At 39.5% G+C, this 23,721-nt stretch overlaps 2 protein-coding genes and 1 pseudogene across 2 annotated transcripts; 2 read left to right on the top strand and 1 right to left on the bottom strand.

The window, feature by feature from the left end:
• The first annotated feature begins 7,517 nt into the window (after nt 1–7,517).
• On the top strand, nt 7,518–10,470 carry LOC135638352 (ABC transporter G family member 1-like). The gene is made up of 8 exons (XM_065151456.1): nt 7,518–8,101; nt 8,203–8,282; nt 8,369–8,833; nt 8,912–8,998; nt 9,074–9,202; nt 9,299–9,490; nt 9,579–9,665; nt 9,744–10,470. The coding sequence occupies exons 1-8, from the start codon at nt 7,654–7,656 to the stop codon at nt 10,383–10,385; spliced, it is 2,130 nt and encodes a 709-aa protein (XP_065007528.1). The 5' UTR covers nt 7,518–7,653; the 3' UTR covers nt 10,386–10,470.
• Nucleotides 10,471–14,534: 4,064 nt separating this feature from the next.
• LOC135638224 (ABC transporter G family member 1-like) lies at nt 14,535–17,459 on the top strand. Its single transcript, XM_065151244.1, has 8 exons — nt 14,535–15,031; nt 15,129–15,208; nt 15,296–15,760; nt 15,878–15,964; nt 16,049–16,177; nt 16,263–16,454; nt 16,538–16,624; nt 16,742–17,459. The coding sequence occupies exons 1-8, from the start codon at nt 14,584–14,586 to the stop codon at nt 17,414–17,416; spliced, it is 2,163 nt and encodes a 720-aa protein (XP_065007316.1). The 5' UTR covers nt 14,535–14,583; the 3' UTR covers nt 17,417–17,459.
• A 1,248-nt stretch (nt 17,460–18,707) lies between these two features.
• On the bottom strand, nt 18,708–21,347 carry LOC103974321 (phospho-2-dehydro-3-deoxyheptonate aldolase 2, chloroplastic-like; annotated as a pseudogene).
• Between the last annotated feature and the right edge of the window lie 2,374 nt (nt 21,348–23,721).

The raw sequence follows: 23,721 nt of genomic DNA, 5'->3' as shown, positions 1-23,721 counted from the left end.
ACGGAGCATTCCAGCCAGATCCCCCGCAATCGGCCGTCACAAGATCCCCCTAGTCACGCCTTATCCCAGTCGTCCGGACCCTTGAACCAGCCGCATCGACCCCAAGGTCACGACTAAAAAAGTTACTTACCGTAACAAGCTACATGTCATATTTCAAAACGAATTTCTTCTAAAAAGAGTAAGATCTCTTTGTATGGGTTATGAAAGAGAAGACAACCTAATATTTGTTATTTTAAAGTGTAGGAGTGTCTTGAATATTATAAGAATAATTATCCTCAAATGATAAAGTTGGAATCTAGAAGAATCAAATGTGCAGTAAGCTATGCCTCAAATACCAAAACTTATCAACTTCTTAATTTGGAGTCTAATGTCATAATAGAATCACGAGATATGAAGTCCTTTGAATATTTATTGACTTCAAGTGACAATATTCCTTCTCCAACTAGTCAAGAGTCACCAATGGAGATAGCTCAAGAGGTTGGTGAGCAACCTAATATTCCTTTGATTAGACATCAATCAAGTTTACAAGAGATTGGTGAGAAATCTCATGAATAAGGAGAAGCACTCGTGTATGGGAAGCAAAAATATTATGGTCAAATAAGATTGATTCTCAAAGTATTTCTTTTTACCTTGTAGAAAGAACTACTAAGAGAGTCTTAAGAACAATTCATCTTATTTTACAAGTGAAAAATGATCCTAAAATGTTTAAAGAAGCTATGGCCTCTCATGATGCTGCTTTCTTAAAAGATGTTATTAATGATCAGATGAATTCTATTTGCTAGTTATAAGTGCCCTACAAGCCAATCACACGAGTGATGGCACATGTGGTATGTTGCATAATCTTTTCTATTATTATTATTTGATATTTTTTTCACTTTATATTATGTGATTAATATATATTGTGATGTCCTTGAATTTGTATAATAGGAATTGAATCATAATAAGATTATGATAGTGAGATAAATTCGCCTATAAACACAAATCACTAAATATTCCTGATCATATGTTATACGATAGGGACATTAAGATAGCAGGATAGGCCAGTGTGCTATATACATGTCCATATGATGAAGGCAGCTAATCTCATAGTTATTTGTGTGGGGACACTAGGGATATAATGCAAGTGCTTATTGGAGAATGAGTTCACTGAATGATCCGCTTATGGAATGTTGGTTGCTTAATAATACATAATTGTCATACAACGATTTTGTAGTCCCAATTGTGTGTCTAGTCCTTAGACCTGAGATACCAAGGATGCTTTGTATGAGTACTCCACTCTTTGATACCGGACTTATAGGTCTGGAAGTTTCAAACCTAGCACAACAGGTCATCAAGAATAGTAGCCAACCTTACGAGGGCAATTGAGTATCAATAGAGACTCATACACTTTCGGTATCATAAGAGAAATATCTTATTTATTCTCACTCAAGCAAATCCTTGGCTAAGATCGATCGAACATGATGAATTTGATAAGCATGAGATTCGGATTGAGAGAGTTCTTTGGGAGAATTCGATTAGAGTGAAACTCGGATAGATTTCGTATAAATCTAATAGCGTTATGCCCGATATATAAACTCTAGTATATTAGATAGATGAGAGACTATAGATACACAGTAATTGATAGTAGATATATCCAATAGATTAGATCCTCCTATATCGTTTAAGGACTTTGGTATAGTGGCCTAATATGATTGTAGTCAATGAATTAAGTGAATTATTATGGGGATAATAATTCACTAAATCATAATAAGTTTTTACAGGTGCAACTCACGACCAGTTCGATATTAAGCCTAAAGGGTCACACACATATGGTAGATGACGCGATGAATAGATGATTAGATATGTGATATCCAATAAGCCCATGTTTTATTGGATTCGTTGGGTGAAACCCAATAAGAGCTTAAAGTGGATATTTGGATTGAGATCCAATTTCCATTAAGTTAGGGATAATTGGATGAAGATCCAGTATCCAATATGCCAGGGTAATTGGATGAATATCGAATACTCAATAGGGCAAGATCTATTATGGTTAAGTTGAGATGGCTCTCTATAAATAGGAGAGAGACCAAGGGGTCATGAGCTAGACTCTTTGGCCACCCACCTCCTATTCTCCTCCCTCCCTTTCCTCCCTTACCATCAGTCCTATTTGGGGCATGAGAACAACAAAAAGGGCCGGCCCTTTCTTGTGTTTATTACTGTGTGATGGTGTGCAAAGGCGAGGAAAGAATGTGTCACGAGAGGAGATGCATCACCGCTTCATCCGCTATATGGATCATTGCTAGAGAGGAGTTTGCAAGAGCTCCTATATCCATAGATTGAGATTTATAAATTGGGGATATACGATCTCCCCTAGGTGAGAACGTCTCACACATGTTACGTAGTTTTTACTTTTACGAGTTTTTTGCTCCCGATCGTCACAGGAAGATCAGATATGATTCTTTTGGGAAATTGGTTTTAGTTTTATTTTTCTGCTATGCATGTGATGCTTTCTATAGTTTTTCAGCACTATTATGTCAAACCACACTTGGGAACATATCGATTTACTTTCTACCTCTAAACATATTAGTTATAAATAGGTATTTCATAGGAAGTATCATATAGATAATACTCTCTAGGATCACATCCATTAGAATTGTTTTTACTTTAGTATCAATTTTTTTTATCTTTATGTTCATCAAATGGATGTCAAAATGATATTTTTAAATGGAGACCTTGATGAGTAGGTATATATGGAACAACCCGAAAGGTTTATTCTACAAGGAAATGAGCATAAAGTATGTAAGCTTGTTAAGTCATTGTATGGTTTAAAGTATGCTCCAAAACAGTGGCATGAGAAATTTGATGCAATAATTCTTTCTAATAGATTTATTCACAATGTTGTGGATAAATGTGTTTATCTCGAAACTATATGGTGATAGTTTGTTTTTATGTTAATGATATGCTAATAGTGAGTAATGACATAAAAGATATTATAGAAACAAGGAAGTTTCTATCTTCAATATTTAAGATGAAAAATCTTGGGTAAATTGATATCATACTAGGTATCAAGGTAAAAAAAATTAGTGATAGATATAATTTGAGTCAATCTCATTACATAGAGAAAATACTAAAGAAATTTAGTCACTTAAAAAATCAAAAAAGCAAATACCTCGTTTGACCTAAGTATCAAATTAATTAAGAATGTTGGAAGAATTATAGCTCAATTAAAGTATTCTAGTGCTATAGGAAGTCTTATGTATGTAATGCAGTGTATATAGCCTTTGTAATTAGTAAATTAAGTATATTTACTAGCAATGCACTACATTAGAAAGCTATTGAAAGAGTTCTTCAGTGGACCAAAGATTATAGCTGATGCAAGTTAAATATCGAGTTTAGGAGATAGCAAATCCACTATTTGTTAGCTGTTCACTTTGGGAGGTGGAACTATTTCTTGAAAGAGTAAGAAACAAACATGTATAACTCACTTACCTATGGAATGAAATTTATTACTTTAGCGACAGCAGAAAAAGAGGTTAATGGTTAAGGGACTTTCTATTGGCTTCTAAGAGTATGAATTCAATTTCTATACTTTATGATAGTCAAGCTACTTTGACTCATGTGTATAGTAGAATATATAATAGAAAGTCAAGACATATTAGTCTTAGACATGATTATGTGAAAAAATTAATCAAGAGTGAGATTATTTCACTTATATTTATAAAAACAAGTGAGAATTTGGTTCATTCATTCACCAAACTTCTTACAAGCGAAGTTGTAATATCAACATCAAAATAGATGGGGCTAAAACTCCTTGAATAAAAGATCTACCAATGATAGCAACCCTACTCAACATTATGAAATAAGTAACGAAGAGTTCAAAAGGTAAGAACATGTCATTGACATATGAAGTGGTTCAACACTTTGGAATATTTTACTAGTCTCATCTAAAAACGTTAAAGAGCTAGTTGTCATCGAATGAGAGTTGAGTTACTTATACTTTTAATAAAGTTTAGTTAAATTAGGATAAGTATCTCAAAGAGTGACTAAGAACTTCACATATATGACCTTAGAAGTGATGTCGCTACGACTAAGAGTTGGAGTTTCTCTAATAAAAGTTTATTAACTTGGATTAGCATAAGACCATATTAGGATTGAGCAAGAACTTGTCAAGAATACGAGAATGTTATATTTATGTGTTTGGTGTCCGGTGTTGTCATTAGGAATAACAAATTCGAAGCCTTTATTCTATTTAGGATTTCAACCTCACTTTGTGTTGTTTGCACTAAGATAATATTCAAATTGAAAGATATATTACTTTATTCATAAATATTATTTAATTACTTGAAGAAAATATTTATATTTTGACAAGTGAGGATTGTTATAAATTGTTCAAATATATTAAAAAAAGATATAATAGTTATTAGACATCAAAAAAATTAGTTTCCTTGTAGTTATTTTAGTAGTTATTTATCATTGTGTCTTTTGTCCAAATATATATAAATAGATATTTAAGAGTAAATTATAATAATTTTTTTATTCTTCTTCTTTCTTAACTTTAAAAAATAACTGAATTAAACATTATCTAATTCCTATTTGAAGATTCTTTATTATTTATTCAATACAGATCTTCTAAAGATTTGTCATATCTACTAAAATTATCTGTATTAAATTCACATCAATCTTATTGAGAAAATGATGCAAATATCATTTTTAAGAAAATATTTATATATGTTTCAAGCCTAAATACATTTCCTATAGTTCTTGATCTTGTGCTTGTTATCTATAGTTGGTTTTCATAATATTGTTCATCCTCTTCGTTGTTGTATTTTATAACAAATATAGTATGCTATTACACAGATTGAACATCATCATGCTCAAATATAGTTTGATAATAAAAATGTATCAAATCTAATATACCTATTGGTATGCTATTATGCTAATATACCTATTGGTATATTGGTATTCTAATATACCTATTGGTCAACCTTGGTAATGTTGATTCAAATATCGACGACGATGAGGAAGATGAGGTAGATCGGTGAGGTATCTACGTCGGTGTCACACCGCTCTATCTCCTCTTCCTCCTCTAGTATTACTCTACATTTACATTAATGCTGAAGGAGGAAAAGGAGACAGGTAAGGCATCTGCATCATCGACGACCGGGAGAGAGGAGGAAGAATAGCCAAGTGATGAAGCAAATGAGATAGAGCGATGCAACACCAGAAGAGAAAGAGAAGGCAAGTGAGGCCATCTACATTGCTAACGATGAGAAGGGAGGAGGAAGAAGAGACAAGTCAAGCATATGCATCGTCGACAATAACAAGAGAGGACGAAGAGAAGACAGATGTGACAGAGTGGTGTAGCATCTACATATGCCTTATTGCTCTATCTCTTTTTCCTTCTCGTCATTAATGTTCGGGTCGACATTGACAAGACTAACCATCGCGTTGTTCTTACTAACCACAACAGTCACTCATGACACCACCATCCGTCATCATTGTTGAAATTACCTTTTTGCACATCATTTTTCAGGTCATTCATGTACGTACTATCACGTGCTATATCTTCAATCGGTAAAATCGATAATATTAGAATAAATGAGATTAAATGTTTCACATTCATAACTATAATAAGGATTTTAATATAAATTTTTTAAGTATAAGGATTGGAATGCTAAAGAAATCTAACCATAGGAGATAATATGTTATTAGCTCCCAAAATTAAGATAAGGTAAAAAAATTATAAAATCATCATTATCAAATTTTGATTATATAAAATTGAGCTACAATGAAAAAAATAAAATACATTGGCGTTTGATGTTGATGTGTATACTACCATTAGTTTGAGCTTAAGTGTCTTGGTTATTGTTAGTTATTGTTAGATTATATTTCACTCATAAGTTTCATTTAGACTATATTAAATCTTGAAGAACATGTCAAATTCTTAAAATGAGAGATTGTATTATCCTAACTTAATTTTCTTATTGAGCTATGCCCTACCTACACCATATTAAGTTTGATTCTGAACTCTATTGAATCTTAATTAGAATGTTAATTATTAAATGAGAAGTGGAGCAAGAGTTAGATTGACATATAAAAGACATACATTGAAAATAAACTTTACTTGCATTGACGTATAAGAGACCAATGACTTTAATACTGCCTTATTAAGAGGTGGTAAAGTGGTAAATTGCCCATCAAGAATTAATGTCACATAAGATATACATCGAATCCAGATGGCGTCCAGATTTATATCACATAAGTCGGATGATATCTTAGCATTAAAGAGACAATCCTTTTCTATAATCTTAGTGATTTAAATGCTCATTGCCCTCCACCACACATGTATGTAGCTTCGCTTAGCTTAGCTTCATGCATGTAGATTAGCTTCATTGGCTAGAAAAAGAAAAATAAACAACCTAATTATTAATCAAAAGTGTGAACAAGCCAAGCGTGTCGTATGTATGGCATATAAAGAAAAAAAGTCAATATCTATCTTATATCAAGGAAGAAAGTCAACAATCAAGCATTCTTTTCTATTGGTATCTAATCAACCGAAGAAGGAGATTAACACTCACACGTTACCTGCGTAATAATTCTGCTGAATTCAATTCACTGAGAACTCATCTGCCCTACCAAATTACCCTATAATTCATAACTCACTTTGTTTTCGTGGACCAAATTTTTCATGAGCCAACAATTTCTTCTTGATGCGAGACGTGTTGGAATCCAAGTCCTCCAAATACTTTTGAGAATCCCACTTGTCACGCCACCCACCTTAATTTGATTCAGTTTGACGTAATTTTCTCGTGTCTTAGATCTGAAGTGAGTTGCAAGTTTAGTCATAGTAGGTGGAAATCAAGTCTTAGAAAAATCCAAATCGTTGTCATATTCAATTTGATGAAAGTGATTCAACAAGTACAAAATGTCCAGCAGAGTTGGTGTGATCCGTACCTACTCAAATGAGAACAAGACCTGCAACAAAGCTCCACGATGTCTATGCTGTTGTTGCATGTTTAGTCATACAAAATAACGAAATCCACGTATAAGATAAGGAATAATATCATATGAATACGTTATAATAGAGTTGAGCTACGTGTATCGTCCAAGATGTGGATGAAGTGGGTGTAGTCAATCGCGGTCGGCGGACGGGGTCGTATGCAGCCGCGGGCCACGTCGACCACTCCACGAGACGCCTATTTGTTTGTGCTCGAGTCCGGGGACTTGCCTCGCGGCGCGACTCATCTCACGGCTGGCCTTTCGATCCGCATCTTCTCCATAGAGAAGACTTAAGTCACGACCGGTACGTGGCGTGCCTCCTGTCTTTTTGAGTGGGTTGGTGACGACGAACAAGGATACGCATCCGTGCTGACTTGGGATCGTGGTGCGGACGTGGAAGGTTTACCGGCCGAAGGGAATTCAGCGCTGGCAGAGAAGTCAACGAAAGGAGGGAACGGAACCGGAAATGTAATTTGGATCACATGGAATCCAGCGCTCGCGTACAAGTCAAAGAAACGACGCAACGGGGCAATTGCCGCCACAGTCCAACGTGTTAGTCCGGTTTCCGGTGCCGTCCTGCTTCTGCGACAACGCACTCCGCTGCTCTTTATATGGCTTCAATCCCCTGTGGATATCGCCATGCGATATCTCTTGACTGCCAACTAAGAAGGCCTCATGGCTTCCCCGTCGAGTGTGCCGAGGTGGACTCCGAGTCCGAGCCCGAGCCGGCCGCTCCGCCCGCGAGCCACGGCGACGGTTGGCGACGACATCGGGATGCATGGCGTCATCAGCCCCAGGGCCGTCGGTGCGGCTATCTTCCCGTTCGGTGATGTTCTCACTTCCCCACCTCCGCTGAACGGAGGTCCTCGTCACGACGACGAGCACGGAGCGGAGGAGGTAGGAAATGGAGACCTCGCCGGTCGTAAGGTCGCCGGCAATTCTGGAAGCAACCAGCAAGGCGTTTTCCTCACCTGGGAGGATCTCTGGGTCTCGGCGATGGACCGCAAAGGTGGGCGCGTCTCCATCCTCTCTGCCGTCACCGGCTACGCTCGGCCTGGCGAGGTCTTGGCTATTATGGGACCTTCCGGTTGTGGCAAATCCACACTTCTTGATGCATTAGCAGGTCATCACGCTCGATATCTTCTTCAGTTTCCTATAGGATTTATTCGTAGATATGTTGTGAATATTTGTATCTGACACGTACATATGGGGATCAATGATCAGGAAGACTGGGATCTGCTGTGAGTCAGAAAGGAGACATACTGATCAATGGCCAAAGGCAGAAGCTCGCCTTTGGGGCCTCGGTGTGTACATAGAGTTCATCCTCAAAGTCTTCGATTAGATTCAGTTCTTGGAGTAGTTTAGTACTGAACAGCTGTTCTTCTCTCAGGCTTATGTAACTCAAGATGATGTTCTCATGACAACGCTGACGGTGAGGGAGGTCGTGTACTACTCAGCGCAGCTGCAGCTGCCGGATTCCATGTCGAGGTCGGAGAAGAGAGAGAGGGCCGAGGCCACGATAAGGGAGATGGGCCTGGAAAGAGCCATGGACACCAGAATCGGAGGGTGGTCTTCCAAGGGCATCAGTGGCGGGCAGAAACGGAGGGTGAGCATCTGCATCGAGCTGTTGACGCGGCCTCAGCTGCTGTTCCTCGACGAGCCCACGAGCGGGCTCGACAGCGCCGCGTCCTACCACGTCATGGACCGCATCACCAGGCTGGCTCGTCGGGAAGGGATGACCGTCGTGGCGGCCATTCATCAGCCCAGCAGCGAGGTGTTCGAGCTCTTCCATGGCCTTTGCCTCCTGGCTTATGGCAGGACTGTCTTCTTTGGCCCAGCTTCAATGACTAATGAGGTACATCTTTTAGTCTCGGTTATCTATCAGTAACAAGCTTGAGACTTGCCCTTGCTAACTTGAACATTTTGGCTCCAGTTCTTTGCTTCGAATGGCTTCCCCTGTCCTTCTCTAAGAAATCCTTCCGACCACTATCTCAGGACCATCAACAAAGATTTTGAACAGGTCAGTAACATTTTGTTTCTCATTGTTTCATGTTTCATTTCTCACCGTAATCAAGGGAGAAAACTTTTGTTTCAGGATATCGAAGAAGATCTCGAGTCCAAGCCAAGAAGCACGTCTGAAGCAATTGACATCCTCGTAAAGTCCTACAGGTCTTCAGCTACTTGGCAGCAAGTAGCACAGCAAATAGCAGAGATTCGTGACATGGTAATTTAGATTGTTGTATTACCATTTACTGCACATTACTTTTGTTTACTGTAGCTTGCGAAGCATGTGAATTCAACCAGTGACTTGTGTGTGAAGGGAGGAGATGTGGTGAAGAAGAGGAACCAAGCAAGCTTCATGACTCAGTCGCTTGTCCTCACAGGAAGATCCTTTGTGAACATGTACAGGGACTTGGGCTACTACTGGTTGAGATTTGCTATCTACATCGCCCTTTGCCTCTGTGTGGGCACAATTTACCATGATGTTGGCCACAGTTTTGGATCAATTCAGGTATGCCAACTGAGCTCCGAAGGTATTCATTTAGGATGTTTCAGTTCTCCAACTCTTTTGTGACCTTCTAAACTCTGGTTCTTCTCAGGCAAGAGGTTCCATGCTCATGTTCACAGCTGCATTCCTAACTTTCATGGCTATTGGAGGCTTCCCTTCTTTTGTAGAGGATATGAAGGTTAGTATTCTTCTTCCACCAATTACTACTTTTCTTCCACTTGAGCAAAGCTAACAGCTTCATGTTCTTCCAACACAGATCTTTGGAAGAGAAAGACTAAATGGACACTATGGTGTGACTGCATTCACAATTGCCAACACCCTCTCTGCCACTCCATACTTGGCTCTCATCTCTGTGATACCAGGGGCCATTGCCTACTACCTGGTTGGCCTTCAGAGGTCGATTGACCACTTCATCTACTTTGCCCTTGTGTTGTTCATGTGCATGATGCTTGTTGAGGGGCTGATGATGATTGTGGCCAGCATCGTCCCAGACTTCCTCATGGGCATCATCACTGGAGCAGGGATCCAAGGAGTGATGATGCTAAATGGAGGCTTCTTTAGGTTGCCCAATGACTTGCCCAAGCCAGTGTGGAGGTACCCAATGTACTACATTGCATTCCACAAGTATGCCAACCAAGGATTCTACAAGAATGAGTTCCTGGGGTTGATCTTTCCCAATAACCAAGCTGGGGGGCCTCCCACCATCACTGGGGATGAGATCTTGAGGGAGACATGGCAAGTTGAGATGGGCTACTCCAAGTGGATCGATCTTGCCATCTTGTTTGGGATGGTCATACTCTACAGGCTCATGTTCCTGGGAATTGTGAAGACTGTGGAGAAGTTGAAGCCCATCTTCAAGTCTCTAATGGCCAGAGTTCCTCAGAAGTCTCTATCATAACTCGATGATGGAGAAAACATTTCTTCATTAGTGTGTAATTTCATTGCATGAATTGGTGTGCAGTGTTTATTGCACAATTTATTTTTATGCAGAGCAAATATCTACAGTATCCAAGTTGTCATAACAAATAATTAATCTATGAAAGAGGAGGTCTAAAATGCTAAGGGGATTATATTTAAATTCATAAAAAATATGATTAAATAAAAAAGTGTTGCATGATAACACTTAACCTAAAGTATGTCTCTTCTAAATCAACTAAAGAGTTTTGGATCACTTAGATCAAAGATAAAATCAAATCATTATCACAAATGTGCTGATCGATATCTGTGTGACTTTCATATATATATAGGTTATTTGATGATAGATGGATCCGATTAAATTCATTTCTCTATTTTATAGTTCCTTCACTCTAATTGCAAGTAAGATGATGACATGAGAGCTCGCTCCAATATATCTAGGTCTTCGGCCAAGACTTCATCCCATCTCACATCATAAACTCAACATGTGTGATTCGATAGAGGCATCATCCCACCTTACATCATGAACTTAACATATGCAATTGCCCGAGATTACTTGATAATCTTCATTCGACACTCAAGCAAGAGGATACTCCGTTTTATCAAAATAAACATCTTGAACTAAAAATTAGAAAAGAAAAAAGAATCGATCATGGGTGACGAAGAGGAATCAATTTGACCTGGTCCAACCCAATCGACACTCCTGTCTAAAACCTGTTAATTAACCTTGCTGAAGGAGGGAATCAAATGAGGAGAAGGAGAAACGTGGATCAAAATGAGAGATTTGATTTTTTTTATTTTCCTGTTTACATATCCAATTGAAGATTTTAGAAAAAGAAGATGCAATATTCATTGGAAATTTTCTACATGTCATTCCTTGGATGAGCAGTTCTATTGTTTGCTTCGTTCCACACCATCTTCAGATCTGTCACCGTTGTGTTGTTCCCAATCTGATCTTGATTAACAACGTAAAACTTGACGAAAATATGTTTCTTTATATCGAGTTTACAAAAGAAATGTTTCAGGAAGAAATTGAAACGAGTGACTTATTCAAAATATTTGTTCTTATAGACGAAAGAAGGCATGATGAAAAGGTCTAACGCCATACCTTTTATTCCACAAACTAATAAGACCTCAAGAATTATGTTTGGCAAGACTTTAAAGTCAACATTCCAGGATATATTTTCTTGTTTAGAAGGAGACATGCAAGACTAAGAACATTCCATGAGACCTCAAAAAAGTTGATGGATGACCCGACTATGTTTAGACTTTAGAGTTTGTCATTGCAGTCTTATTTTATGGCTTCCATCGCTATGCCAAACCTTTGAGATATGAAATTTGAGAGGTAAACTTTTACCCAACCTGCCTGACAGCTCTGATCAATTGAATTCTTATTATCTGGTGTCACAATCAATTTTAATACACTAAGGAGGAAGTAATGAGTTCTTTATGATGTCAGAGACATTGAAATGAAGTCCACCAAATACTTTTGAGGAATTAATTTAATCAGATCCTGCAGTCTTATCATCTGTCACTTCGTCTTCAAACCTTTCGATCATTCTAGAGGAAATGGGTATTCCAAGTTACTGGGATACGATCAACTCAAAGAAAACTACTAATCTATTGCAATGAGAATAGACGATTCCGAAAGACTTTGCCTTTCGCCATATATCTTGTCGAACAAGACTAAGCAACAAGTAACATTTTCCTTGGTGTTATGTGTTAAGTAAGCCAACAAAATGGTGAAGATCCTAAGCTTAAGCTATTAGATTTTGGGTTTAATTTAAATATTTATTATTTATTTTTTTGAAATTATTCTCTTAGTTTATTTTTAATCTATATTCACATATTTTTCTAAGCTCATCTTCACTTAAATCTCTCTCTTTTTTTATTCAATTATCGTTTTTTTACTTTTTTTTTTCTTCTTCAAGCTTAAGTTATTAGATTGTGGGTTGAATTGGTGTTTGACTTCATACATATTAATTTGACTAGTTTGAATATCTACATACTATTCTTTCAATCATTTTTATAATCTCTCCTCATATGAATATTTTTTAACATTCTTCTCTTATTTATATGTGGCTCAATTGTTTTCCCCTAAATAAGGATAGGTGGTGATATCAACTTTATTCGTAACCATAACTTAGTTAGTAGTATGGGTAACTTTGTTTGTATCATAAGTTTAACTCTTTGATGTAGCTAATTTTATTTACACCATAAATCATAATATATATATATATATATATATATATATATATATATATATATATATATATATATATATATATTCATATTCATGTGTGTAAGATGAAGAGAGATATCTTAATAGGATAGTCTCGTATCGATGATTAAAAAGATAATATTATGTATATTAGGTTTGGCTTATAATCTAAAAGCTTAAACTTTTGTGTTGATTAGTGTTTGACTTGATATATATTCATCATGACTTGGACTAGTTATTATAAAATTACTAATATGATACTCTAGATGACCAAAAATTTGATCTAAATAAGTCAAAAATTAAAAAAATTGAAAAAAAAAAAGAAGATTGAGTTCTAGTCTGGCTGACTGAAAATAAGTCATACTACTATGGGTATAAGTAGATACAAATGAATGAGTTGCTTTATACGAAAATATGTAAAGGTAAAGTTTAAACTCTGAGGAGTAAAAGGAAAGATCCTAAACCTCACATATTAATAAAAAATATATATTAAAAATATTTATGTGTATGACATGAAAAGATACTCTAAGAGGATAATCTTATAATTATGATTAAAAAATAATATTATATATTAGATTTAGTCTATAATTTAAAATTTTAAACTTTTAGCTTAAATCGATATATATTACAAAAGTTTTTGACAGAGAGGAGGACATGATTTTTTGTCGGTCTAAGGACAGAAGTTGGTTTAGAGAGTAATGAAGATATTATATATGTATAGTGACAGAGAGAGAGAGAGTGTGTGTGTGTGTGTTTTGTGGCCTCCTAAACCTCATAAATTCCCAACCACATCCGTCGGCCTTCCAAGTCAAGGTCGTGATAAGGAATTGAAGGGCATTCAAGTCTTAGCAGGCGCGACGATTGCAGCTCGATCCACTGAAGCAGGAACAGGCCATTCCGACGTAACGAGTCGCGATATTTGAACGACAGCGCCGGACTCTATATGTACAGTGAGTTTAAGTAGCCATTGAATGCCGTGGCTGACGAAGCCAGCTGCGGGTCAAACCAGCCACCGTCACGAGTTCCCCTCGCCGTCGGTCGCCACGAAGCGTCCGAAGACGACGATGTGAAGCATTTGAGGAGAGGCGACTGAGGTCATCACTGACGATGGCTAGCGTGTGGGGTCGGGGGCGGCGAGCGTGCCGAGGAACGTCGTGGTTGCGACCTTTCAAGCCAGTCGCCGCAGCCGGCGGCAGCAGCACCCAGTCAAGGTAAACGTTTGTTCCTTAATCTCGCATTTAAATCCATCGGTTGCTTCTCCATCCCCAAGTCGTTGCGACGACGACATGTCAAGCAGCAGCAACAGCACATCTGGTTAGAACGGGCAATAATACTACCACAAGTAAAGCAAAAGGGGGATATGTTAAAAATGAAACGAAGAAGAAGAAGATGTTTGTGTTTGATATGGTGCTCTCTATTTATACATTAAGGAAGAAAAGGATTTAATTTCTCTCACTTCTCAGCCGAGCACATGTGGTTTTAGTTCAGTTCAGATTCGTTAAATCGTTGACTCAGTTCAATTTCCAGTTCGATTATGATTCGAACCGAACTATCATTTACTACTCATTGGCTAAGCTAACCTCGATGATTCTAGAATCGATAGTTTTGATTCCAAAATCGACAATTCTAATTTTGAAATTAGTAATTATATATATATCAAATTTAAAATTAGAACTAAATAGTTTCAATTCTTAATTTTAATTTTAATTTTTTTTATTTAATTTTTTTCTAAAATATTTCATTAGTTAATTAGTGTTTTATTAAACTATTAAAGGGACAGATCCATCATCCAAGAGACTATGACATCTGCCACCACATTCCACCACTTTTTTCCAAGTAGGAACGGTGTTACCCGCCACGCCACCCTACGTTGTACCCATGCAGACTCCACGTCTATTTATTGGCCTCGGTTCTCCGGTCTCGTCACAGGCAGCTCCTCACGCCAAATCCACAAGCTTCCATGGCTTCCCAATCGAGTGTGCCGAGATGGACTCCGAGTCCGAGCCCGACCCGGCCGCTCCGCCTTCGAGCCACGGCGGCGGTTGGCGACGACATCGAGATGCATGGCATCGACTCCCCTGGCGACGATGAGGCGTCCTTCCCGTTCGGTTATGTTCCCACTACCCCGCCGCCGCTGAGCCCAAGTCCTCGTCAGGATGACCAACTCGCGACGGAGGAGGTAGGCGGTGAAAGGCGCGGTGGCGCCCGTAAGGTCGGCGGTAACGGGAGAAGGGAGCAGCAAGGCGTTTTCCTCACCTGGGAGGATCTCTGGGTCTCGGCGCCCGACCGCAAAGGTGGGCGCGTCTCCATACTCTCTGCCATCACTGGCTGCGCTCGGCCTGGCGAGGTGTTGTCCATCATGGGACCCTCTGGTTGTGGCAAATCTACACTTCTTGATGCATTAGCAGGTCATCACATTCGATACCTTCTTCAGTTTCCTATAGGATCTATTTGTAGATGTGAATATTTGTATCTGATACTTTCATATGCGGGCTAAATGATCAGGAAGGCTGGGATCTGGTGTGAGTCAGAAAGGAGACATCCTGATCAATGGCCAAAGGCAGAAGCTCGCCTTTGGATCCTCGGTATGTACAAAGAGGTCCTCCTCAAAAGTCTTCGATTAGATTCAGTTCTTGGAGTAGTTGAGTACTCAACAGCTGTTCTTCTCTCAGGCTTATGTAACTCAAGATGATGTACTCATGACAACGCTGACGGTGAGGGAGGCCGTGTACTACTCAGCGCAGCTGCAGCTGCCGGATTCCATGTCGAGGTCGGAGAAGAGAGAGAGGGCCGAGGCCACGATACGGGAGATGGGGCTGGAAGGAACCATGAACACCAGAATCGGAGGGTGGGCTTCCAAGGGCATCAGTGGCGGGCAGAAGCGGAGGGTGAGCATCTGCATCGAGCTGTTGACGCGGCCTCAGCTGCTGTTCCTCGACGAGCCCACCAGCGGTCTCGACAGCGCCGCGTCCTACCACGTCATGGACCGCATCACCAGGCTGGCTCGACGGGAAGGGATGACCGTCGTGGCGGCCATTCACCAGCCCAGCAGCGAGGTGTTCGAGCTCTTCCACGGCCTTTGCCTCCTGGCTTATGGCAGGACAGTATTCTTTGGCGCTGCGTCCATGGCTAATGAGGTAGACCTTCCAGTCTTCAGTAATTCTACAGTCAACTATCAAGGAAAAATTATTTGGCAATCCAAAGAAGGACGAGGTCATGTTCTAACCAGTGTTGTTACTCTGCCTCTGCTCCAGTTCTTTGCTTCGAATGGATTCCCCTGTCCTCCTCTAAGAAATCCTTCCGACCACTATCTCAGGACCATCAACAAAGACTTTGACAAGGTCAGTGTCATTCATTTCTTTCATTCTGATGAAGCGAGAACAAGTTATATATAAACGTTGCACTGGTGACCCGGTCACCGACAGGATATCGAAGAAGATTACCAGTCCAATCCAAGAAGCACTGCAGAAGCAATCGAGATCCTCGTAAAGTCTTACAGATCCTCAGTTAGCTCACAGCAAGTAACAACGCAAATAGCAGATATCCGCGGCATGGTAATCGCAGCAAGTAACATCATCTTTGTTCATGGTAGCTTTCCCACAGCATGTGAATTCACCATCCCTTGACTTGTGTATGAAGGGAGGAGCTCTGGTCAAGAAGAGGAACCCGGCAAGCTTCATAACTCAGTCGCTTGTCCTCACGAGAAGATCCTTCGTGAACATGTACAGGGACTTGGGCTACTACTGGTTGAGATTTGCCATCTACATCGCCCTTTGCCTCTGTGTGGGCACCATTTTTCATGATGTTGGCCACGGTTATGGTTCGATTCAGGTATCCAGATCGATGACCATCATGTTTTGGTATATTCGTACCCAAACCTCTTTTATAATCATCTCGATTCTGATTGTTGTCAGGCAAGAGGATCCATGCTCATGTTCATAGCTTCATTCCTAACTTTCATGGCAATTGGAGGCTTCCCTTCGTTTGTAGAGGACATGAAGGTTAGTTTGAGTTCTTACTAGCAAAAATTTATGAGCCAAAATCGTCCATCTTGTTCGAATGAACATGTAGTACAAACAAGCTAGAACAGTGCTAATGGTTTGACGTGTCGAATCCAGATATTTGGAAGAGAAAGATTAAATGGACATTATGGAGTGTCTGCATTCACGATCGCCAACACACTCTCTGCAACTCCATACTTGGCTCTCGTCTCTGTGGTACCAGGAGCCATTGCCTACTACTTGGTTGGACTTCAGAAGTCGATCGACCACTTCGTCTACTTCTCTCTAGTGCTGTTCATGTGCATGATGCTTGTGGAGGGGTTGATGATGATCGTAGCCAGCATCGTCCCAGACTTCCTCATGGGCATCATCACTGGAGCAGGGATCCAAGGAGTGATGATGCTAAATGGAGGCTTCTTTAGGTTGCCCAATGACTTACCCAAGCCAGTGTGGAGGTACCCAATGTACTACATTGCATTCCACAAGTATGCCAACCAAGGATTCTACAAGAATGAGTTCCTGGGGTTGATCTTTCCCAATAACCAAGCTGGGGGGCCTCCCACCATCACTGGGGATGAGATCTTGAGGGAGACATGGCAAGTTGAGATGGGCCACTCCAAGTGGGTCGATCTTGCCATCTTGTTTGGGATGGTCATACTCTACAGGCTCATGTTCCTGGGAATTGTGAAGACTGTGGAGAAGTTGAAGCCCATCTTCAAGTCTCTAATGGTCAAAGCTCCTGAGAAATCCAAGCATGTCATGGAACAGTCGTCCTTTGAAACCATGGCTTAACTATGATGAGCATTCCATGGCTTCACTATGATTATATATATATATATATATATATATATATATATATATATATATATATATATATATATATATATATGCTATAGTTTGGTCCAATGTAGTAGTGTTATGTCTCTTTCACATGTCATGATGGGGAAGATACATATCCTCATGGTTGCTTATCTTCCATTTGGTCTTTTGCAGTGCTATTATATCTCTTTCGTAACTCATGATACGGAAATTATATCTTCATCAGTGTGTGTTAATTATTTGGTGTTCTGCTTTGCTGTTGTCTATTTCATACCTCATGAAATCCATCATGTGGCCTTTTGCAGTGCTGTTGTAGCTCTTTCAGACTTCGTCATGGGCAAAATTGTTATCAAATATAGAACACATCTCAAAACTAAAAAATCTATATCAAATATAATAATTTAAAATCTCTAGATTTCTAGGTCTCCCTTTGGATCTATCTTTTTTTTTCAATTATATATCTAAAGTGTTATATAAACATCTATTTGTAGAAGAAGAATAAACTCAATAATTTTACTATAATTATGATAGATATTTATATCTTGAGTAAGAGTTATAAATCAAAATTATATCTAATCACAAAATTTGATCTAATATTCTAACATGCTCTCCTACATTGAACTCTAAAAAAAATATTATGGAAAGCCTTGAAGGTTGATATAATTTCCTTTGATATCGTTAATTTCTTCTAGAATCTTTAAATTTTGAGTCATGCAATTTATATTAGTTATTCATATGCTCGATCTCTCTTATTTGTTTTGATCAATTATAAAATTCTAATTTGTTTGAAATTAATCTTATTAGATTTCTTAAGCCAAAGTTCAAAAATAAAATCAATCTGATCAGCATAATCATCTGTATGTATATCTAACTTTCTTTATCATATAATCCAACAAAATCATCTATCTCAATAAAATCAATACTATTCACATCACAGTTTGAATTTTGATTTTATCTCAATATCTTCAATTTTATCTTCAAACATTCATAAATGTCTTTTAAGATCATTCAAGTTTCTCCTATTGTGTTAGCTCCAAGATCTATAAAATAATATTTTCGTCTAGTATTTATTGTTAAACTTCAATGCTCTTTTATCAGTCAACCTTCATTTTGTTTTGTTCTTCACAGAGTTGATATAAAAATCCCCCACCCACCCAGAAGAACAAAGACTTTTGCCTCAGCTACATAATTTGGTAGCTTTATATCAAAAATCATGCGAGGACACATCCAGAAGAAAGAATAATTCTCTAAAACCATTCCGACATCATAGCACCCTAACTCTTCTTCGAACACCTCCCGGGTGGCTTCCTTCTTGCTCATGGACATCAAAGAAGGCCCGGACCTCAGCCTAAGGAATTCGCAATACTATAATTACTGCTAATGGAAGCTCTAAAATTTCCAGCCACATCCCTGCCACTATCTAAGAAGTGTGCAACCATAAGCTATGATGTTGAAAGTGTCACCAGGCCATCATTAATCCAGCATTGTACATTATTCTTAATGTTATTATGAGCCATAATGTTATCCATAGTAGATAGAAATGTTGAAAATGTCATCAGGCTCTCGTTATATCATGAGTTAAAAGACAGTACCTTTAGGCAATAAAGGTACTGTAAAGACAGTACTTTTAGGTAAAAAAGAATTCACTTAATATTATACCTTAATCTCCTTTTATGAATTCATTAAAGATATATATTTATTTATGGCAAAATGTATACGTCAATGTTTTGACCTATAGATTATTTATTAAACATTCATAACTAAAAACTAAAAACAAAAAAATTATATATTATCCCCTATAATTAGTTATCTTTAGTATTCCGATCCATGTACTTTTAAAAGTTACATTACTATTCCTATTAATCTGAAAATATCATATATATTCAGTAATAAATCAAAATAAGATAAAGTGAGCACGCACATGCTCAATGATAAATCTTATAGTATTTTTATTAGTAGAGTCAACAGCATAAGAAAATATAAAATAAAATATTTTTATTTTTATAAATATAATTTTTTAAAATATAAAAAGTTAAAGATATTAAAGTTAACTAATTACATGACATAATATCTAATTAGCCTAAAAGCTAAACTTGCGAACATACCAGAATTGAGTCGAAAGGTTGAGTCTTGAGACCACATGGGGGCCTTTATGGTATTCCCGTGCATGGGGTCACTGACCCAGGTTACAATTTGCTCAGCTCCCCTAACCGCTCGGATCAAATGGGGGCAGCTTCACCCGCATGTTCTCTGCCCCCATCGTCGTTATCACCGTGATCCTCCCCGAATTGTTCTGAGGGTTCAGTTTATCAATCAACTTGCGAGCTCCTTGGGGTCATCTTGTCACTTACCTACATCATCCACCAAGTATCCAATTAGATTTGCAAAATGTGCACTGAAGGAGCTAGAGGAGATGCGACAGTGAATAAATCTCTCAATTAGGAGTTCGACATCTTCATCACTATTGATTTTAAGCTTCACTAGCACTATCATGTTCCAGGTTTCGCAAAATAGCTTTGAGCGTGAACTAATTAGTATTTAACTGGAGATCATTCTACCGCAGTGAATAGTAAGGTCAGCTTGATGCCCAGAGGGTTGGCAACGCTCGAAGAAACTCGACATGAGCACCGTCAAGTTGGCGAGTCCGCTCTCCGACCCAGAGGAAGTGGGCCGAACAATCATAATGGAGGCCGGAAGTGCAGAACTCAGTGGTTGTCATGATGGCATTCATGGGAGGTCCAGAACTCAGTGGTTGTCATGATGGGATGGTCCATCGTAAGCCCGGCTGCAGCCATGAACCCCAGGGCCTCGGCCACCCGGTGGGCCAGTTCCTGATACCTGTCAGCGGCATAAAAACAAACATCACTGTGACTTCAGTCAGAAGACCTTACAAGGACCTTTTTATTCCCCAAATAACACAGGTTAAAGTCGAGATGTTTGTTCACGGCGAATGCAAGACGACCGCCATAAATTGATGAGACAGGGACTGATGGTCGCCTACCTGTCTCCCTGCTCACTGTGCTCGGTGAAGTCGAGGTTCCACTGCGTGACGCGCTGCATGGCGGAGTACCCACCGTTGGCGAACGCGCGGAGGAGGTTCAGCCGCCTGGCAATAGGCCCGGATCATCCTCTGCGGATCCGGAATCCTCGACTTCTCGTCGAACGCGTCGCCATTGATGTTGTCCCTTCTGTAGCTCGGCAGCTTCAACCCGTTCTTCTCCTCGAACGGCTCCGACCTCGGCTTTGAAAACTGCCCTGCCATCCTCCCCACCTGTAAATCCCCAGATCGAGAACATTAACACAAACTCCAGAACCGGTGAGATCGCAAGCGATGTGAATGCTAGGGTTTTATGTCGATCGAATTTCACCTTGATGACGGGCATCTGGCCGCAGAACAAGAGGGCGACGCTCATCTGGAGGAGGATCCGGAAGGTGTCCCGGATGTTAATGGAGTTGAACTCCTTGAAGCTCTCGGCGCAGTCGCTCCCCTGGAGAAGGAACGCCTTGCCGAGGGCCGCATCCGCGAGGCGCTCGTCTAGGTTGCGGGCCTCACCGGCAAACACAATCGGCGGGAATTTCTTATCGTGTGGAGCACCGACTCCGGCTCCACCATGGTCGGGTACTCCGGCAGCTGGAGCGCCTTCTTGGCCTTCCAGCTATGCACCGACCACCTCCGCAGCTTCTCCTCCAACGCCGGCTCCTTAGTTTTCACCTTGGAGGGCTCCGCGGCATTCACGACTGATATGGGACAGGGGGAAGCCTTCCTCCGGCCGGCGTGGACGAGGGACGGCAGGTAAGCCTGGGAGGAGCCGGGGAAGGCGCAGCGGGAGACGGAGGAGGAGGAAGAGGAGAAAAGCAGGGGCTGGTGGCGGGGGAGGAGGGAAGTGCCACTGGCGAGGGCCATTCTCGAACTCTTCTCCGTCCTTTTTCGGAGTAACAACGACGATGTTGAGGCGTGAAAGGAAATGCTAGAGAGAGAGAGAGAGGCGTCTGTAGTAAGAGAAGTCCCTCCTAAGGAGGTAGGAGGGCGAGGGAGGTGTTTATTTATAGAACCGAGAGGGCGCGGTGGCTGGTGGCGGGAGATAGGTGGGCGAGGAGGGTGTCGTTGAGGAGATATAGGAGGCGCAGTCTCGGAAGTAAAAGTACTGTTGAACCAAAAAAATGCTTTCCGCATGTTAATTTCTTACCCAATTCGCGTACCTACTTACGACTGGGAAAATGGTCCCACCGATTGAGTGGTTGGAATGATTAACTGATCGGCGGGTAGGGAAAGTAAGTTCTGTTGAGGTATTTTACATTTTCGTATTTGGAATACCTCTCCGAAGACCTGCCATGTGATTCGTCAGCACATCAGGTCCCACCTTGGACCTTCCGAAGTACATCGTACTAGGTCGAAGAGTGAGAAGGTACTCGATTGAATGTTGAGGTATTACTCATGATGTATTACGTTTGATGTATGTCGTCATAAGGCGCAATGAATACGAGTGCAATCACTTGATTCGGATCAATTATGTGGTTGATCAGAAGCCACGTGGATGCCTCTGGCAGTACCGCCTACCACTACTATTACGTTTTGTTTTCCTTATAATATTCTATTAATGCTTAATAGATGAATTGTAGTGTTCTTTTCTTATTTTTCTAAGAATTTATTCTTTTTTTATTGTTATGACGAGGAGGACTACATTAAATACAATCAATCATTCACTACCATCTTGAGAAAATATTAAAGAATGATTACATCAAATTCAATTATTTTCTACCATTTTCAGATAATACGAAGAAGGATTTACATCTATCCAGATTTTTATACAGCATTTTAACGGAAAAAGTTCACATTATTAGTTTTTTATCTTTTCTTATTTGGACGAAAGTACCCTTAGACTTTTACTAAAATAATTTGAATGTTTATGTTATTTAAAAAAATTCTTAATTTTGATAAATAATTATTATATTTTTAAAAATATAAAAATTAATTTTATGATTCTATAGATGATTAATATTATTTTTTATTTTTTATAATTAAAGACCTAATCATAAATTATAGGGATCACAACTCCTTGTTCTCGCATAAATTCATGCAATAAGTGAATGACAACATCACATTAAGATTTGATATTCGATCATCTACTTTATTATTCTACCTTTTTATCGTTCATCTACAATATCATTCTAACTTTTATCATATTGTATGAGTATCACAAATTATATTGGGTAATTTTTCAAAAATATTTTTTTTATTTTTCTCAAAAGGTGAGTATGTTTTTGTTTTTCTCAAATAGTATCTTTTATTTCATATAATACCCAAAATACCCATGTATTGGTCTCAAAATGTATTACTCCTACCATTCGTGGAGCTGTCTCATGGACCAATCCATTAGGTGCATTGGGCTAAGTGGAGTAAATCTCTTTACTTTGGTAAGATTTCCCGAGAAAATCTCTCTACTCTTGTTGAGGGAAATTCTTCCTCTTAATCTGTATAAATAAGGGTAGAATAGCTTCAATGTAAAAAAGCTTCTTTAATAATTCTTTTTATCTTCTATTGGACCTGTTTTGGTGTGGCCTTGCTCGCCCTCAATAGTGGATCCCTCTCCAACCCCTGCCTGCTCCTTCCCTCTTCTCCTTCATGCGACCTTCTTCTTCATCGGCATTGCCTGCACCGACCCTAGGCTCGGGTTGTCCGCCGCCGTAGCATTGTCTTCATCAAGCTGTGATCTGCATCAATCGCGCCTGCTGCCTAACTGTCAACTATCTATCCTCAGCTCTTGCTAAGAGCTAATCGTTATAGGTTTATCTACCAAATCGCTACAAATTCCTCTTGCTGCAACTTCCTCCTATACCAAAGCATCGTTGCAGCTTTCTCCTTTGTTGCAGCTACCTCCTCTACTGCACCTATGCTGCAGCTTTCTCCTCTACTGTAGCATCACTATAGCTACCTCCTTTACTGCACCTCTACTATAGCTTCCTCCTCTACTATAGCATCACTATAGCATCGCTGCAGCTTTTTCCTCTATTGCAACTTCCTCCTTTGTTGTAGCATCATTGTAGCTTCTTCCTCTATTGTAGTATCACTGCAGCTATCTCCTCTACTGCAGCTTTCTCCTATGCTTTCTCCTCTACTGTAGCTACCTCCTCTGCTGTAGCATCACTACAGCATCACTGTAGCTTTCTCATCTACTGCAGATTTCACAGTAGCAATAGCTTTCACAACAGCTACAGCAGCCGTAGCTGTCGTCGTTGCAACCGTAGTAATAGCAGCTTTCTCCTCTACTACAGCTTAT

The sequence above is a fragment of the Musa acuminata genome, chromosome BXJ3-5 (genome assembly GCF_036884655.1).
Source record: "Musa acuminata AAA Group cultivar baxijiao chromosome BXJ3-5, Cavendish_Baxijiao_AAA, whole genome shotgun sequence".
Taxonomy (NCBI): domain Eukaryota; kingdom Viridiplantae; phylum Streptophyta; class Magnoliopsida; order Zingiberales; family Musaceae; genus Musa; species Musa acuminata.
This window is presented reverse-complemented; position numbering and strand designations above follow the sequence as displayed.

Excerpts from the sequence above, each read along its gene's own strand:
- LOC135638352 (XM_065151456.1), top strand. The coding sequence starts at position 7,654 with ATGGCTTCCCCGTCGAGTGTGCCGAGGTGGACTCCGAGTCCGAGCCCG. Across the intron at positions 8,283-8,368 it reads AGCTCGCCTTTGGGGCCTCG|GCTTATGTAACTCAAGATGA; the intron begins GTGTGTACATAG and ends TTCTTCTCTCAG. Across the intron at positions 8,834-8,911 it reads CAGCTTCAATGACTAATGAG|TTCTTTGCTTCGAATGGCTT; the intron begins GTACATCTTTTA and ends TTTTGGCTCCAG.
- LOC135638224 (XM_065151244.1), top strand. The coding sequence starts at position 14,584 with ATGGCTTCCCAATCGAGTGTGCCGAGATGGACTCCGAGTCCGAGCCCG. Across the intron at positions 15,209-15,295 it reads AGCTCGCCTTTGGATCCTCG|GCTTATGTAACTCAAGATGA; the intron begins GTATGTACAAAG and ends TTCTTCTCTCAG. Across the intron at positions 16,455-16,537 it reads ACGGTTATGGTTCGATTCAG|GCAAGAGGATCCATGCTCAT; the intron begins GTATCCAGATCG and ends GATTGTTGTCAG.